Genomic DNA, 18,876 nt, shown 5'->3' on the forward strand with positions numbered 1-18,876 from the left:
TTTTAAAGTCTTTACACTGGCTCCCAGTCAGCCTCAGAATAGATTTTAATGTTCTGCTGCTGGGTTTTGGTCCAGAATAATTTTTGGTCATATGATTTTGTTTTGTTTCCGACTTTAATGTTCTTATTGATTTTAAGCTGTTGAAAGTTTTCTGTTGCACTTTTTGATCATGTAAAGCACATTGAGTTGCCTTGTGTATGAAATGCGCGATTCAAATACATTTGTCTTGCCTTGCCTAACTGTGATGGACAAGTCATGTCTAACTGTGGGTCCACCTTGATGATTTGCAGGCTTGTGCATTGAATCTCAAACCATTTGTTTCAGAGCTTATAAAGTAAGTTGTCGTGTGTATTTATCATTTGTTTGTTGCATTTTGGATATATAACTTATACAGGTGGTCAAATATTCTGACTAAGTCAAGACATTTATAAAGTACAAAAGTAGTCCATATCTTATCCATGATCAATCACAAGAATGTATTGGTCCCATACTTTCACCACAATGTGTTCCCAAATGTTATTGATCCATTTATTTTTAATAGTACAGTGCCCGTCGGAAGTATATTTTCATATAGTGGGAGCTTAAGTACAGTAGATTTGTCAATTATGGCCAAATGAGTATGTGTTTAAAGGTTGGATGTACAAAGAGGTGCACATACTCTGTAGTGTTATAAATCGGTATATTTGCGGGTGAAATAGTAAAATAGTGCTTGCAATTTCCTTGGTTTAATATTGTAGGACATGTGCATGATAAATTGATAAATACAGTTTGCACCAATGCAGTGGTTTAGGTAGAATCTGATAAAAGACACATAAATGTGTAAAAATAAAACTATTTATTTAGCGTTTAACATTTCATAGTGCTGTGTGCTTGCGTGCGCGCTTGCTTGCGACTCCGTGGCTCACACACGCGCTTTAGCCACTCACATGCATGCACATAGGTAGATAACGGATGCACAAACTCAGAGTATTTGGAAGCCGTTTGTCAACGGCTTTCAAATCAGGTCCAACAGGCACTGCTTCGGGGAGATATTCCCTCCACACATATACTCAAATAATTTGCATAAACAGCAGCTCAGCGGTATTTAGTCAGTAAAGCATTCTACTTTCTGTGGCTTTTCTCTGAGCTGTCAGTCTTCCTTTAAGCAGAAGCATGCATGTTTGGTTAATTGGAGTTTCTGAAAATGCCCAAAGCAGTAAATGTGAGTGTGAAATAGATTTAATGTGTTTCTTCCTACAATAAACTACAATATCCTCTCCGAGGCCTGATGTGAGCTGGAACAGGATGCAGCAGAAAACAGAATAAGAAGATGAATGACTAATTGTAACCAGTAACCTTCTTTGCTTTTAAAAAAAATCTAATTCCGTCTTTTGTTGTGCCAGGGTCAGCTCCGCAGAAAACAACTTTTGCAGAGTTTGGATCATTCAAGTTTTCGCCGTCGAAAGCGAATGGATTGTTCAGTCGTGCCAGCTCATCCACAACCTTCAACAAATCGGTAAATGTTTTTCTTGCTTTGCTGCATAGTGTGTGCCTAGATTCTGCACCAAACATTTAAAATCACTGAGTTTCCATCTCAACACAAACTTGCTTGACATTCCTACATGTCATCCTGTTCATAGAAAAGTGTATGAAGTGTCAAAGCAGACGTGAAGTTCTTCTCGTTGGATTAGCTGTCTACAACTCAAAACTCTTTTAACAATATATTTTTTGTAGAGTTTTTATATATTTATGTATATCTATATATTTTATTATTGTATTGTTTTATTTAAATGATCAAACACATTTCAAACTGTATTTTGTCTTGTATTACTATTTGGTTTTCTGATTTTCGGATTATCTTTAGGTTTGGATCAATCCCCAGTACAAATGAAGTAAAACTGGGTTTATGCTGCTTTAACATGCCTTAAATTAATTTATTATTTTGACTATCAAATAAGTAGGATTGCAGTGGTCTGTTTGAGTTTAGTGCTAGCACCACATTTTGCAGATGCCGTAAAACTCCCACACCAGCCCCTTTTAGTTTTTAATTCTCAATATAAATACATCTGGCACCAACCAAGATGCAGGATGGTGCCAGATTCACGTTTTAAGCTTCACTCACTTTATTTTAGTGGGTCAAGTCATTGTTTTGAAAAAAGTTAAATATGTTCATTACTAGGGTGGGATCGCGATTCTGATTCCATTATCAATACTTCTTGATTGCTTACCGATTCTTTTATTGATTCTCATTGGGTGAGAGAATTAAGTAATACATATGGATTTGTTTGCTTTAACTCTTTATTGTATTATTTTTGTCTCTTTAATTTCCTGCAGGAATGTCAGCTCTCTTTTAAGCCACCAGGTATAGATTGATTTCACTGGATAATAATATATACAAAAGCGCTGTATAAAATTGATGTATTATTATTATTATTACAACATATGACACATTTTGGCTAAAATGTGTCATAACAAATAATTATTCTGTTAAAAAGAACATATTAACCAAAAGTACAGCTGCACTTGTTTTATTTTTTTAAACGGTAAAGCTTTAGTTTAGCTTTTGTTTACAGTTCTATAAATGGACCTTCAGAGACGCCGTCCCCGTTATTACATGTGACGTCATCAGCCGTGTGTATGTGTGAACCAGTGTGAAAGAGCACATTAAAGACAACGATCAGTACCAGTCCACCTCCCGTGTCTGATTACTTGTTATGAGGACATAAACTGGCGCTGAGGTGTGTGTTCTTGTGGAAATTTGTTGTTTGCGGAAGAAAAGTCCGTGCAAGAAGCAACTTTAGCGCGAGTGTACAGAACCCGGAAGTGACTAGCGTAGCAACAGAGACGCTAGAAACAGAGCACGGAGGACAGCGCAGCTGCGGGTGGAGGAGGTGGATTAGCCGCGGTGGAGAGCAAACTACTATATGGTGGAAGGAGCTTCACTTGGTGCTAGCATAAACACAATATACAGGACCTGGAGGAGTTTATTATTACGTATTTGCGACGTAAGAGGAACCGATAAGCGGAAAATGACAGGCAAGCAAACAAACGATTCCTAGGAGTTGGATTACTGGGAGCCAGTTCTCAGAAAGATCCGGTTTTCGATTCCCATCCCTATTCATTACATTTGCCATATTGTTTTATTTTTTTTCAAAATATTACAAATGTACATCACAGCTATTCTTTTGTTTGTACAAATGCATGCTTTGGTTTGAACCATGTCTGTAAGCAAAGATTCATAGAACAATATAGGCAGTGTATATTATCAATATATTAACATTCTATACGTCCTATAAACTATGTAGAAACGTACGTACGCCACCTCAGGACTTGACGTGAAAGGCCGCATATTTCTACGCTCACTCCAGTTTCTGAACATCAGGATTTTGCCGTGGATTATGACATACGCACGTTTTTGGGCGCAAGTACCTTTTGTACATGAGGCCCCAGGTGACTGATCCGATGAGCATCAAGAGCTTTAGTTATGAAATGTAATGCAATATAAACACTGCACCGGAATCAATACTTGACATCATATATGACCAAACATGGCTGCTTCCCATGGATTGTATTTTAAGGTATACAATATTTCAGAAAATTGCTTCAAATATGTTTAGTTTTTATTTATTTAAGTGCACACTATGTATTAGTAATGCATTAAAGATTGTTATGTTAAGGTTATGCCTAACACAGGTTTCCCAATGACTATTTATAAATGTCTGTGTGTGGGTGTGTTACGGTTTAGCCTGATGTGACCCAATAACGGTGAGATGAGGCATGTATAGAGGGAGTGTGATGATGTGCTCTTGTTGATGAAGGATCATAATCATTACATCATGAAATATTTTTCTGACAGTGTGTTTTCAAACGACCGGCCTATTTACTATACAGTCTATGACAGCACAGCTGCTCAGGTTGACTTGTAAGGTTTTTCTCGACCTTCTTCACAGATCTTTTAATTGGACAGATGACAAGTAGTAATACAATTTCTATGTTATTGTAGTTACAGTCACAATTAAAGGTTTAGCAGACTAATAGTATATAGAATATAGAAGAATAGTTATTCTTCATTTGAATAGCTTAAAAGCAGTTTAAACACCTTTGCATTTACTCACCAATGATAACAAGCAGCTGTAATAATTTTAGTCAATGAAATTCAACCAACTGGATATGATAGGGCTGCACTAATGATTTTATTTGATTCAAGATTGTTTTTTCCAATGTCACAATTACCAGTTCACTTGGATTTTTATTTAAAAGCTGCCGCAGCTAACGGTGGTGAAGTGACTCATTTACTTAAACAACTCAAATGGAGGCATGCAGCCAACTTAAACTTGAATGCACCCTGGCTGCACATGCTGTATACACTTGCACGAGTCTGTAATCATGTCTACTTTTGCAATCTGTAATATATATTAAAAGTTTCTGAAAGGAATGGATCTCATGATAAATTAAATATCAAGCTAAAAGCTGCAAATTGGATCAATGTTTTTTGGTGCCAATAATAGGATTTTCATGTTCTTCTGTTCAGGCTTGTGTTTGGTTAGTGTTAGTGAATAAAGTATTGATACCAAAAAAGTGACAATCAATACGATACTCACTTGCAAAAGTATCAATACTAACAGCGCCATGTTCATCTTTTAATATATCTATGGTTCATCTCCAGTTTTTTTTTTTTTTTCCTTGCCTGTTTCAATTGACACAACTGTATTCGCTGCTGCATACACAAACACACACGTGCAGCCCCTCCCCTCAGCTGCAGCTGAACACACTACTATGGCCCTATAAAATCAGTGTTAACAGAATCGTGGATGGAATCCCGGAATCGACCAATGAAAATGGTTAAACGAGGAAATAGACAGAATCAACATGAAACGCCGTCGACGTGAGGCAAGGAACAATTTTTTTAGTTAAGTGTTTACGGGGAATGCTCATTATGTGCACCGCTCTCCACCCTCTTGTCCTAGCTGCATTAAGCACTGCCTGAAACACCCCAAACACTTTCTAAAATTGCCAGAAAAACCTGCACAAATCATCACTGACTCCGTCCATTTCTCATGTAGCGCAGAGGTGCTCCGTGAAAACATGAGTCAGCTTTGATCAGTTTCACCGACTCAGAGCTTTTGAAACATCATCTCATCAGAGCTACAGAAGATCCGTGGAAAAAGTTGCGTGTTGTTGTGGATGCCAAGGATTGTAGAGACTTCAACATTGTTGTTTAATGATAACTTCTGATACTGTAAAATATTCTAGCCCCGAGTGGTGAAACAACTGACTGTATTATTGTGTCCATTTATTTTTGTGCTAATCATTATGATCTGGAATGATGTCATCAGGATAATTTAAATTTGGTAATTTAAATTAAGTTGATCAAAACTTAAACAATCAACCTGCTCAGATTCAGTAAACCATTGATCCCTGAGATAAATTGGGTGACTGTGACAGTAATGCTGTTCCCATACATTTTTATATGACATAAGTAATTAAATAGGAGCAGTCAGAAGAATCCATGTCACTACAACTTCACTTTACCTTGTAATTGTATCTTACTTTATTTTTGACATACATTTTTGATTATTATGTTATGTTTTTTTTTGTTTTTTTTTTATTAGTATTTTTTTTCCTCACAGGAGTTAAAAACTATTTTCTGGAATAAAATGATTATTTCTAAAAAAAATTTAAGTGGAAAACACGAAATTTGGAGAAAAAATAATGGAATTTGAAAAAAAGAAAACAGATTTTATTGGGCCCTACCCTACCTCATTATAACACTGAGTTAGCTGATGTTGGCACGGCTGCAGCATGGCTAGTGCTGCTGCTGGGGGGCCTACGCAACCAGTTTTAGTCAAAAATGAGAAGGGAAAATTTGCTACATTTTGTTATGCTTTCTCAGAAAGCGTAATAGTTTTTTGTTGTTTACAAGTGTTAATGGTGTATTACATTTCCAGTTAATTTAAAAATACTTTCTTTATAAAGGAAATTATGGTTCTAAATTTTTTTTTGCCCCATGGTAACGAAAATGGTGTAGAGTATTGAGTTTTTTTCTGAGTTCTGTAATCGAGTTCGAAAATTCTAGATAACCCTATTATAAATGCAGTAGATATCACTGATTTTAGGAAAACATTTAATTGTGATATTTCTGGCAGATATTGTGATTTCAATCTGATTCACGATTTTTTCAAATCAAGCTTCAGTGCATTATTCAGAATGTACAGTAAGATTTACCACATAAACAAAAAAATTACATCCTACAATCAAAAGATTAAAAGTTATTTCTCTAATGAAAGGATGAAAACTAAAGGCAACAAGTTTTTCCGAATGTATTAACATAAAACATGCATGTACTGTACATTTTTTAAGTACTTGACCAATGACAGTGGTTTAAAACTGAAGAACTAATAGAGCCATCTTTGACCTCTTACCCTTTAAAAAAAAACAACCTGTACTGGATTTTTAATTGCAGCTTCATCAGAAGATCTTGATAATACTAGAGATTTTGTGTGGGGTTTTTCCTTAAAAGTTGTTTTTAGAGCACCTAGGAGTTAATTTAACCTGCCATTTCCTCAGACATTTTCCGCATGTTTGCATCAGTCATATGAGACGTTGTGACACAACACGGTGACTGTGGTCGCTTTGGTGGAACCAAACCATTGAATCGCAGTACTTTAAAAAGTACTGCGATTCAATTTTCACAGTATCAATGTGAATCGTGATACCTATGAATCGATTTTTAGCTGCCTTACGATTAATCGTTACATCCCTACAAGTGAAAGTAATATTTTTATGTTATGTGCAGTGCACATAAAAGTTGGGATAAAAAGTGTCTTGTTGCCATGCTTGAGAGCTACTTGTCCTGAAGTTAGGCAGAGAAACAGCAATGTGCAGAATTCTGCAAGTAAACATCAACCATACTTTGTACTGTGGCCGTCTCCAAAACTTTGCCACTGTCATGTCAATTTTACAGAATTGAAGCTAAAGAGTCAGTGACCTGAGAGGGAACTGATTTTAAAGATTAAACTTCATCTTGGGAAATTCCTCCCTTCAACGGCAGACATGAACATGTGATGAGGGATTTTTTTATTTTTTTTTGCAGGGGCCTTGGGGATAAAATTTCACACAAGGATAGACAGCAATATGTTTATTTACTATATTTTCTAGTTTTGTTTTAAATTCATATGCTGAGTTGTACTATTTGTTTGAGTGACCTAATCTGCAAAGAGTAAGCTGTATGTCTTCTGTCAATTTACTCAATGAATGCCAAGTTTTGTTCTTTCTCTCTGTGAGAAGGAGCTTGAGAGGTGTGTTTTGTACACATATGGTAATTATATATACTGTATATATAAAAACTAAGATTACATTAGTAAGTTTATACAATATAACTGAAAATATTCTTAATGATTAAGAGGTAAGCTTTTAATTACATCATGAAGGAGGGTGGGACAGGTTTAACTGGTGCTCTTTGACTTGGGATACACAAAGCTCTACTGTGAAAAATTGCTCTGCTGCACCACCAGTCTTGTAATGCAAACAGCTTGTAGTCACCCTTTTGTGACAAAAGGTATGCTTCCCTGGTGTACTTTCTTCTACAATGCTACAAGTACAGAGAGAGAGCTTTATGTCAATTTGATTTGAATATACCCAAAACTCTAATCTGAGCATTATTTTACAGATGGGTGCTCAGAGAGCCTACTTTGTCCTCCAGAACTGTTGGAGGAAGAGCTTAACAGCGCTTCAGCCAATTGGGAACAGCAAATCAATATTTCTAGCTGGCCCCAGGGATCCAATGGGCTGAAACCCAGTCGCAGTGACCCTACCCTGGCTCCACCTTTTGCTGTGGCTCAAAGCTCTGGCATGGTATGCTGAATTCTACACTCAGTGCCCAGTGATTATACAACTCTTAACAACAGTGGTTTAACTGTTTTTTGTAGCAAGCCAAAGGACAGATGATGCAGAGTCAAAGCATCACTCAAACTAAAGGGACCAGACAGAGCAGCCATTCTATCAATACGGCACTATGATGACAACCAGCCAGACGCGCATCGTCCAACCGCCATCCCAGTTTCAGGAAGGTAAAATGGGTACATCAAAGTATCCACAATAGAGCAGAAATCAGCGTGAGTTCAGCTCGTTGTATTTTAATATCTATTCAAGTTCAAATATCTTGTTTTACAAGAAGTAAAAACCATTTCTGATTGTTCCCTACACCTCTTTTTTTGCAGCGTGAACACCTTAGAATCTGGCGGTTCAGACCTGACTTTAAAGGAAGCCGTGGAGTATCTGTCCCACTCTGAGGAACAATACCAGCAACGCGGAGCAACCTTCATCCAACACACCACGTACAACGATGAACGCACCAAATCCGAGGTCAGAGAACAGCCCCAGAATCATATAATGTACCATGCATGCCTTATGTTAACATGGTTAAACAGGCCCTTCAAACATGTTGCACATACAGTTGAACTTTCAGCGCCCTACCAGCATTTGTTTGTTTTTTTATCAGTTGAGACATATGTAGAGAAGCATTCTAAGCAGACCTTTGTGTAACCTGCTGAAAAGAAAGGGAGGAGCGCACATTTGTCATAACACAAAGCAACAGCCTCTGCCTGAATTTGGCAATGCCTTTATATTACTCGTTTTCCCTCACCTTTTCCCTACATTTCTATGAAGCTTCTTACTCACCCTGGTCTTGATAACTTTGGGAAACTTAAAAGATAGATGGGAAGTCTCTACAATGAGTGGTTAAAAGGCTAAAAAAAAACCCTCCAAGCTACTTTACTCATCTTTACTCACAAGAATGTTTACCCAATACATTTTGTACTGCAGGTTTTCCAGCTCGGTGGTATTCCTGGCTTAGTGACCTTGCTGAGGAAGCCCCAACCCCGGAGTGAGCAGGCTGCTGCCGGTGCTCTGAGGAACCTGGTGTTCAAGGATCAGAACAACAAGCTTGAGGTCCAGCACTGCGGTGGTATAGGCAAAGCCCTGCAGCTACTGAAGGAGACAGACTCGACAGAGACGCAGAAACAAATCACTGTAGGACTTTTTAGTAGGAATGAACCTAAAGAATAGCCTAAACTTCAACGTTAATGTTAATCCTCGAACTAAACACCAGGCATTTTCAATTCAAATTCTGGAAAGCATTTCATTCACATCTAACAAAGTATATAGATATATTACAGATTCACATTGGTTTTAAAGCTATGTTTACTTCTTGCACGTTGCCTGTAGGTTTGCTGTGGAACTTGTCCTCCTCTGACGAACTCAAAAAAGAACTCATAGACACAGCACTGCCCGCTCTGACTGAGAACGTGGTGACCCATTCACCCTCTGGTCAGACAATGTCGTCAACAACCACATTGACCCTCAAGTCTACTACTGTGCACAGGGTGTCTGAGGTCAGAATATTGACCAAAGGTCAATTTTGTGTAATGTGATTTTGATTGTTTAAGGTCACTGGTATATTCTTAATCAGGCAGATTGTTGGAAATGTCTTGGAAATGTTCCATCTCTACAAAATTAAATAAATCACAATAGCTCAGAATCAAAACCTGCTGCTCGCTTTTAAACTTTATATGGAAGTGAAGTAAACTCAAAAACCCAAGCTCAACTTTATAAATAGCTCTGCTTGTCCTTTTTTTTTTAGAGGGCCATCCACAGAATAGATGATATCTTAAAATATTGAAATCCTTTGGCATCAGACTGAGAATGTTTTTGATTAACTTCCTAAAAGTTTCTTTGCCTTTACAAGTCTTAAGTTACTCAGCTAAGTTAGAATATGTTGGGTTTTTTTTGGTCCATGTCTATAAAGTGACTGTTTTGTCTTTAGAAAACCTGAGCTGTGGTACGGAGCTGAAAGGAAACAAAATGAGAAACTGTGCCCAACTCATTGACTCTCTCATGAGCTACATTCAGTCCTGTGTAGCCGAAGAAAACCCGGATGATGAGGTAACATTCTGAAGCAACAACAGTTTGTTTACCTGCTTGACTGAGCCAATGATGATGTGTCTGTGTGGAACTGGTTTATTTATAATGCTTATATTACAACAGCAAATTATAGTGTTTTCCACTTTGTACATCGTGACGTGCCGAGTTTAACAAATGCAGGGAGAAAAGCTTCTGGATGAAGAACCGCGATTGTGTGTATCACTGCACTTTAATACAGACCATAACTCCAACTTACGCAGGAGGTTTCCTGAAAGTGTTTTATCGTGGTGCGAACACCTTGTTTTTTTTCCTCAAATTATAGCACCTGTAATGACTGTTCATTGACAATTTTAAACAAATGCTGTAAATAGAATTGATAATTAATTACAATTATGATGTAATTGTAACTGCAAAACTGGAGAACCACATTATAGTTCTATGGTTAACGCATAAGTAGTTATCAATTATTAAAGCATGTTTCATATCAAGTTTACCTGTCGGTTCTTTTGAGGATAATTTTACCATTTAAAAAAAAAAAAAAAAAAATTACATCTAGGAGTATACTGACAGAAAAAAGGCTCAGACACCCACACTAAAAACATTAAAAACCAATATTTTCATTGATAAGGAAGCCTAACAAGGTAACCAAGAGATGAGAAGCAAATTAGATGATAGACAATATTTTTTAGTGTTTTTTTTAGCTGATTTAAGACATGGGTCAAACTGACCTTTTATCATATCATTAATTGTAGTTGAACTTTAGTAATTGAGAATGTGATTGTAAATTACTTTCAGGGGGAAAAAATTATTGTAGAAAAAATGTCAGTCAACACAATCATAATTGAGATTTAATTGAAGATGGATAATTGAAGACGTAATTGATCCCAACCACGTAAGGAAGTGTAAGATCTATTATTTTATTATTTTCTTTGCACCCTATGCTTCAAACTAGATTTCCCTCTTGTATTCTGTTTTCCTTTTAATTCCCCAACAATGTAGTCTGTGGAGAACTGTGCATGTATCCTCCACAACCTGAGCTACCAGCTGGAGCAGGAGTGCCCTGAGAGCTACAGTGACTTCAACCCACAAAGAGATGCACAGGTTGGAAATAAGAAAGACTCCACAGTTGGATGCTTTAGTCCAAAGAGTAGTAAGGCACAGAAGGAGGTGAGCAACCAATCCAGCTATTATTTTATTCTTTTTTTTATTTTTATTTTTTCAGTTTTACATTATGATTTTTTTTCCACAACCTTCACAGTTTGCGTTTGACATGGCTCATGGAATGCCTAAGTCCAGCAATGCATCTGGTGTGAAATGGTTGTGCCATCCTAAAGCTATGGAGACCTACCTTTCTCTGCTGGGCACATCCCAAAAAGATGCCACCCTGGAGGCCTGCTGTGGTGCTCTGCGGAACCTGACAGCCAGCAAAGGAGTGGTGGGTACAGGCAGAGCTGCTTCTGCTGTCTGGAACATTCAGAACATAATTACAGAACAATTGGTTGTTTGGAATTCCCTCTGAAGTGTCCTGTGGGTGATATGTTTCAGGGATCCAGTGCTGTGAGCCACATGTTGGTTCAAAAGTTCAAAGCCCCGCTTCAAACAGCCTCTTTGTTAAAGTCACCAAACCCAACTTTGCAAACGACTGCCATAGCCCTGCTGGGTAACATGTCTCGGAACACTGGTTTGCAGAGGATCATGGGTGAGTACAAAATCTCCTCTGTTATAATAGCAAAAAATGCATTATCTTTCAAATCCTGTCTGAGAGACATAGCCTGCCATACTCACAGAGGACTCAGTAGGACAAATTAATATTATCAGAAAATTACTGCCCCACGTGCAAGTTCTTTATGGCTCATCTCAATCATTATATGTGGGAATCCAATGGCTGTACTTTAGAGTCTTTGTAACAGAATTGTTTGTAGAGGAAGAATAATATTAGGCTCTTACGCATGCAGGCGTGTACACGAGTAAGTGTGTGTGGGGGTGTAGAGTGTTGTATCCTGTCCAATCACAGCAATGATCTGACTCAGAGCGTAACACTATAGTCACTGCCACTCTATGGACGGGTGTCGTGACACAGACTGTAACCGGATTAAATGGTGGTCCGTTATACTCTCAACACTCATGCACACACTTGCATACCTGCACGAGTAAGCGCCAAACATTTTTTTTTCTAAGTGTTTACATGTCACGTAGACGGTGATAAATAGTGAAGGGTACCTGATCGCTATAGCTTCACTCACGCCACACCTGCATCTACGTGTGACTGATATATTTGTTTTTTAGGCGCACATCCAGGTATGGCGTATGTGTGCATACACTGTGTATGCACATTAAAGCGTCTGCAAACGTGTTAACGCGTTAACACATGTCTGCAAACACACATGCGGACGTGACTTGTGCACTGTGCCCATGTACCCATTGTAAGTCAATGGGAAATGTAGATCAGACGTGCAGGCGCAGGGTACACGTTCGTTTACACGTTTGTTGGACTGGTGCGTATGAATTTTGAAGTGATCCACCCCCATAGTGTGTGAGTGTGTGTGTGTGTGAGAGTGTGGTTTTGTTCACATTGAAGTGAATTGTTGTTTCTTACAGCAAAGCAGATTCTACCTGAGCTCACCAGCCTCCTCTCATCTGGATCCAAACACCTGAACGACTTGACACTGGTGACGGCCTGTAACACAGCACGCAGATTGATGCTGTCGGACACTGAGATCAGCAAGAAGGTCATCAGTCATGACCTGGTATATTCACTGAAAGAACTCAGTGAGAATAAGTAAGTCTTTCTTATATATTTTTCTTTTATTTCTGCGTTTGAAGAAAAAAAAAAATCTGTTGTTCCAGCTGTGCTCATTGTCCTCTTTTTGTTTTAGGTCTTTTCCGGAAGCCCAAAAATCTGTCTCGATACTGTTGTACAGTCTATGGAGTGAGAAGAATTTACAAGGTGTCATTAAAAAGGTATATTAGAGTTAATAAAGCATGCAAAAGGGTGGCTGGTGGCGTTTGAGTTTTTTTGTGTCTTTGTGTTATGCACCTTGTAACATGGGTGGTTGTGTTTTATTAGCTCTCACTCAGCCACTTTCCCTTCCCTTCCCTTCCCCACTGCCACGCCTGAAACATCAGTGAATACAGACAGAGGTGTACAGGAATCCAGACAGACTGGTTTCAGAGTGTGAGAGGGAGGAGTGTTAAGTCTGAGAATTCAATGGTGGAATAAAGGAGAGTCCCTTTTCAAAGATATTTGCTTTAAGAACAAACTGTGTCCGTGGACCTTCACAGTTAACTATTGCAAACCATACATACTCTTCTAATACAGCCATATTGAAATAATGAGCAAACGTAGACCAGATTATAAATAGATACAGGGGGAAATATGATATATTTTTGTCATTTTATTTTAAAAGGACACAAACATGAGTAACATTCTTGTTATTTGTTGAGTTTGTTTTATGGAGTTGTTCTCTTAGCTTTAGTGGGATTTTCTTTTTTTTAAAAGGAGATATATGCAAAAGTCTTATGTGCCTTTTTTCTATAATTAAAATGTAAACAGGGCTTTTTTTGCAACTTTAAATTTCATGTTTTTTAAAAAACTTGGATGAAATCCTCTACACTATTTAATCACACTTTTAAATACATAATACAGTAATTACAAGTTATCTCATCATGCCTTTCCCATTTAATTTGTGCATTTATCCAGCGTCAGCACTGCACTGCTGACACTGCTCTACCATATATGTCATCTTTGTTTTGTGTATGCTCATCTTACTCTGATGATGTGTCATCACCTTTTTGATTTACAGCTTGGGATGAGCAAGTCCATTTTTGTCAACGATACCACCACTGCAGCGCACCAGGCAGGACTGTGACCGTGAATGTGAGCTCAGCGTGGCAGCGTCACGGTAAGCTCCTGTGCAGTTTTAAGTTGACTTCACTGGTGGTTGGATGACTTCTTGTGTACAAATTGAATCATGAATATAGAGTTCATTAAAGCCTTTGATGTTTGCCCCTCTGTCTTTCTCATGCCTGTTCTTGCAGATGGAAACCAGCATGTTTGGACACTGTTGCAGTTGTGGCTACACCCTCGCTGCCACAAAAATCCTCCTTAATATCTGTATAACAGCCTATCACTCACGAGTCAGCCATAGCATGTACAGAACTTTAGTTTCAATGAAATATTCTTAGTGTATGTATTAATCTAAAAGATCTGTGTATATAGGTGAGTATATGTGTTTTAGCTGGTGACGTGTGCGCATGTGTGTTTTGTGAGAAGTCTCACTGAAGTTCTTCAAGCTCTTAACATAAAACATCCAGTGTTTGGCCTTGAGGACTGGGTGGTAAAGATGAAAGTCTATGAAATCTCTCAAGATGAGTGAGAAAAAAACTGCGTATGTGTGGTTTCTGTCTGATGATAAACAGATGATCAAGACGTCAGTTTTTTTAATTACAAAAGAAAAAAGTGCTGTAATTTGCATTTTGTTTTATCTGATGTTAGAAGTTGATGACAAAGAATGTGAAAACGGCTTAAAAAAAAGTCTTTTTAAAGGGGGAGCAGACAATTACACTAAGTATTCTTGTATCGAGTAACAAAAACATCTTTTTTTAACTAAGCATTGCATTTAAAATTATTCTGCTTACAAGGAGGAACCTGTGAGTTAAATTAGCCATTTTAACTGCTTCATTTGCATAAAATTAAAGCAGAAATGATTTTACTCTCAGCACTAGTAGCTTGGTTTGGTGACAAACTGAAATTTTCCTGTCATTTTGAACTGCTCTTAAATTGCTGCCATAGATGTTTTACTGTCACTGTTTCTCTGCCAAAAGGTTGTCTGTGTATATTTGATATTTTGTAAATGTGCAATTTCTACTTTTGGTTGTTTTGTGTGTATTAAGAAAGTGGAGACAAAGAAAGATGGGGTTGTATTACAAGTCTTAACACGTTCTATTGCACCAGTGGTTCTCAAACTAATGGGGTGCAGACATAAGACACCTCCCTCCACTAATGTAAATGACAAAATGAGTTATTAAAGACAAAGTTTAGTGGCTAAAGACGGCGCCAAAACAAGTCAGTGCAGGTGTAAACTTGGTAGTTTTCTGTCAGCCTTTTGGCTCTGGCCACACATTTCCCAACAAGTAAACTGGTCTAGTGCCTACGTGCTGCTGTGTTTCTTAGCACATTGTTAGTTTGACTTTGGTGCAGGAACCAAATGCAGTTCACTTAAAACGTGCAAAGAGATGCAGCGTCAGAGGTCTGTGCTAGTCCAGGGGACACAGGAAGCTACATGCATGCTTTTCAAATCAAAGTTGAGTGGCTTCCTCTCCTTGGTCAAAGCCACTCAATTGTGATTTGACTCCTAACCTGAAATAAACAGATATCTGATTTTGCAAATTAACTCTTCATATATAGATATTTTATTACAATACAGCTAGCCTTTAAAGCATTTTACAATATTAACCACATTTACTCTATGCAAGGCCATAATCTGGCGTTGGAATTTGGAACCTGAATCCAACAAGATCCAAAAGGCATTTGCTAATAATATTTTCAAATTATCAAAACCTACAGGTAACAGCTGATCAGCTGTCGTATATGGTGGGTGTTTATTGGAGCCATATATTTCTTGCTTTCTGGCCTTCAATGCCAGCATGATGACCTGCAACTCACTGTGGATTTGGGGTATCAACCTAACAACATATCAGTAGAAGCACAACTTCTGTGGTCTCAGAAAGGGGAGGTGGGCCAATATTGTAATTCAAAATCACTCTTTTTCCTCTGTTTTTAATCTTTGTGTTTTTGTTATCAAAATGTGGCCCTAAAGATTAGAATGTAAATGTGTTGGTGGATGGTTTGTGAAAATGATCGGTCATTGTTGAACTCATTGAAAAATGAAAATAAACTGCACCACTAGGCTACTATTCTGACTGGAAGACTTTGCTGTAAAATCAGAAATAATTCAGTCTTGTCAATGGTTAACTTACAACAGTTATGAACCGCTTACTTGTAAAAGCGATCTTCACATTTAATGAGTTATGATCTGTCACCAGTTGAAGGAGGCGAACACTCAGTCTGTGCTGTTGAATGTGATCTATAGCTTGTCAATATTTTTCTGCCCAAATTTCTTTCAAAAGTGAATTACATTTTGAAATACATTAAATGTTACATCTTCAAAAAAAATATTACTGCCATTAGAATATTTTTCTTACATATGATGTGAGGCAGCTCAATGTTTATGTGCTTGAGACAGAGTTACATTGATATTAGTTTGTCTTTCAAAGGGTTGACATCAGTATTGCCTTTGATATGTAATTAGGAGCTCAGTCAGTTGCTTAGTCTGTACATAGAAATTAAAAAGGACATAAAAATGTTTTAAAGGGGAAGTGAAACACTCAAGTGCCCTATGAAGTCCAGTAGAATCTTTGTTTAACAGTATGTGCCTTATAACAAGTATTTTGGTTTTGTATGAAAACATCCATAATTTTCTTAGTCAAATAAACTCTCTCGACCGACTTTTCTGCCATCTTGACTGAATGGATGCTGTTTTATCCAGCAGGACCGGATCTGTTTCCCATGTAAAGAGACCAAGAAGGTCCTTCCGACCTCTGAGCCCACATGAGCATTCCTCACATTCCCCGAACCCTCCCTTCTGCCTCGTGCACCGCCAACAGAACATTTACCTGATGCTTGTTCATAGAAACATTGGAGCCTTTTAGCTTTCTTTCCTGTTGTAGCAACTTGAGCTTTTTTTATTGACACACCTGATGAAAACAGCCGCTGGATCGGACGGGTCTTCTCAATCTTCTCCAGAGTCCTCCTGAAGTCCAGCATCAATGTTTTCTGTAGCCACGCTCTTCTTCTTCTTTCTTGGTTATTGGTGTGTTGAAACCAACTTGAGTAGGTGCATGTCGCCACTACTGTACTGGAGTGTGTAAACTCAACAGAACTCTCTCCTGAATGACTCTCTCAGAAGGAAATTCTGTCCATCGTGGTTGAAATGGCGTACGCTCTGGCCTAGGACCGCAGTTGTATATGGAGGACAGTGATGATGACATCATTAATTCTGACATTCTGTTTCAGCTCTCCAGTTAGGCTGCCCTCTTCTTCTTTGCATTCTGGACCCACAGCTGCGCATACATGATGAAGCCAGTTTTTTTTAATGGCTTTTGGCAATGTAAGGTTTTTGCCCTGCTAGCTTAGCTTAGCAGCTGGATGTTTTGTCTCAAAGATCAGGCTCTTGAAGTGTAAGTACACATCGCTGGTAAAGTTAAACTGTGTGTGGCTCATTAAAGCTGCAGTATGAAAGGTTATTTTGGTATCAGTTGGTCAAAAATCCACAGTATTCTTTGGTGGGCGTTCCAGCAGAAGTCATCATCGCGGCATTAGGCACAACAGTTACACAGCAAAGCAAGCAGAAGAAGGAAGACCGATTTAGAGAAGCAAGAGTCTAAGGCTAAAACATGTTGGGGAGGAACGGACTACGCGGAGGTCCCTCTGACTGTATGTGGGGCGGACTGAAAGCGGATCTTCTCACATACTGAGTCAGAGGGAAAGTGATAACAGACGGGATAAATCGCTTGTAAAACTAAAGGTGCCTTCACACCGAACCCGACTTTAGCGACTATAGTCACTTAAATCGCCCGTGAAGAGTCGATTGTATATAGTGGCACTTTTTGGTTGCTCCGAGAGGGCTGCACACTTCTCTGGCCGTACGTTTACAGCATTTATCATAGACAGTACCACTTTAACTTTCATTTTAAATGCTCAACTTATAGAGTTACTAAAGGATGAGTTCACTCTAAATATACCTAAAATTTAAAAGGCTTATTCAAAGTGTATGCCACTTTTATTTTGGCCCCAGTAAGCCATTTCTACAAACATTGATGACCAGGAGAGTGACATAGGGAGAAACTCATTGCCAATTGGATGTCGCGACATCTCACTCGCAGTCGCTTGGAAAGATCAAAATCTTCACCTTTGAACGACTTGACGGAGGTCGCTTGATGTTGCGTCATTTCAATTGTTTTTTAATCTAGTCGCCAGAGTCGCTGACTACTGCAGCTTTAAGTCACTAAATACCAGTTTTTGCTGGCCATGTTGCTGTGGTTGTTTACGGACACTGAATGCCATCTCTATCCTGACTTCACACTTAATGGTAGATCACAGGTTAAAATATTGCAACTTTCAAAAGGCTTGCATTACTCACGTAAAAGAAAAGAAAAAAAACAACGGAACTTTAATGCTTTATTATCAGTTAATCAACAAGTATTTGTCCAAGTGTTTCACGTCTCCTTTAAAATGCAGTATTCAAGAAATTCAGTCTAACAAAAAATTGTATGTGCATATTTGCTGTTTGAACAATAAAATCTGTGCTGGACTACATTGAATTCTGTTTTTTTTTTTTTTTTTAATGTCTCCAGTAAATTGGGATTCATTAATGAAAGTGGTTGTTACAAGCGACTACAGCTATAAAAAAAAACAAGGACTCGCTTGTTAGTTTTATGTAAGATCTAAATCTTTATCACACGTGTACAGTCCCGTCATGTTTTAAAAATAATTTTGTACTTCTTTTTTTAAACTACTTTCTTGTTGATAACTAGTGGAGCTATATTAAAATTACAGCAAAATTGTTTCCAGACTTACCGAGGATCAAATCTTTAGACATTGTCGTCTTTTTTTTTTTTTTTTACCTGTAATTCCACTACTTGTCAAAACCCGACTTTGTTTGGAATAGTAATGCATCCAAAAGTACTTGATGGGTTTGTCGGCTTCTTTGGATTTGCCTTGGCAGTGTTTGCTGAATGTATAAGAAAATAAACTACATCATTTGAAGACAATAGTCACTCCCATAGCTACACACAGACAGACTTTCACAGTCCATTAATTAACTTTTTCGTTTTTTCAGTTTAAAAACTGCAAATGACCTGCATATTATTTCCTTTTCCTGATCTTTTGTATTTTCTAATTATTGGGTTAAGTTT

The 18,876-nt window shown here is 38.0% G+C and overlaps 1 protein-coding gene across 1 annotated transcript in view; it reads left to right on the forward strand.

Moving 5' to 3' along the window:
- The window catches only part of pkp1a (plakophilin 1a), a 29,641-nt gene extending 11,364 nt beyond the window's left edge, over positions 1 to 18,277 (forward strand). Inside the window, 18 exon segments of the mRNA XM_028452224.1 lie at positions 1,383 to 1,501; positions 2,638 to 2,665; positions 7,682 to 7,833; positions 7,908 to 7,983; positions 7,986 to 8,057; positions 8,060 to 8,093; positions 8,199 to 8,343; positions 8,803 to 9,009; positions 9,204 to 9,288; positions 9,291 to 9,371; positions 9,803 to 9,921; positions 10,900 to 11,067; positions 11,159 to 11,335; positions 11,446 to 11,599; positions 12,499 to 12,679; positions 12,777 to 12,861; positions 13,704 to 13,802; positions 13,939 to 18,277. Of these exon segments, the coding sequence (XP_028308025.1) occupies positions 1,383 to 1,501; positions 2,638 to 2,665; positions 7,682 to 7,833; positions 7,908 to 7,983; positions 7,986 to 8,057; positions 8,060 to 8,093; positions 8,199 to 8,343; positions 8,803 to 9,009; positions 9,204 to 9,288; positions 9,291 to 9,371; positions 9,803 to 9,921; positions 10,900 to 11,067; positions 11,159 to 11,335; positions 11,446 to 11,599; positions 12,499 to 12,679; positions 12,777 to 12,861; positions 13,704 to 13,769 (1,949 nt within the window). The 3' untranslated portion in view covers positions 13,770 to 13,802; positions 13,939 to 18,277.
- The last annotated feature ends 599 nt before the right edge of the window (positions 18,278 to 18,876 follow it).

This window comes from Gouania willdenowi, chromosome 7 (genome assembly GCF_900634775.1).
Source record: "Gouania willdenowi chromosome 7, fGouWil2.1, whole genome shotgun sequence".
Classification (NCBI taxonomy): Eukaryota; Metazoa; Chordata; class Actinopteri; order Blenniiformes; family Gobiesocidae; genus Gouania; species Gouania willdenowi.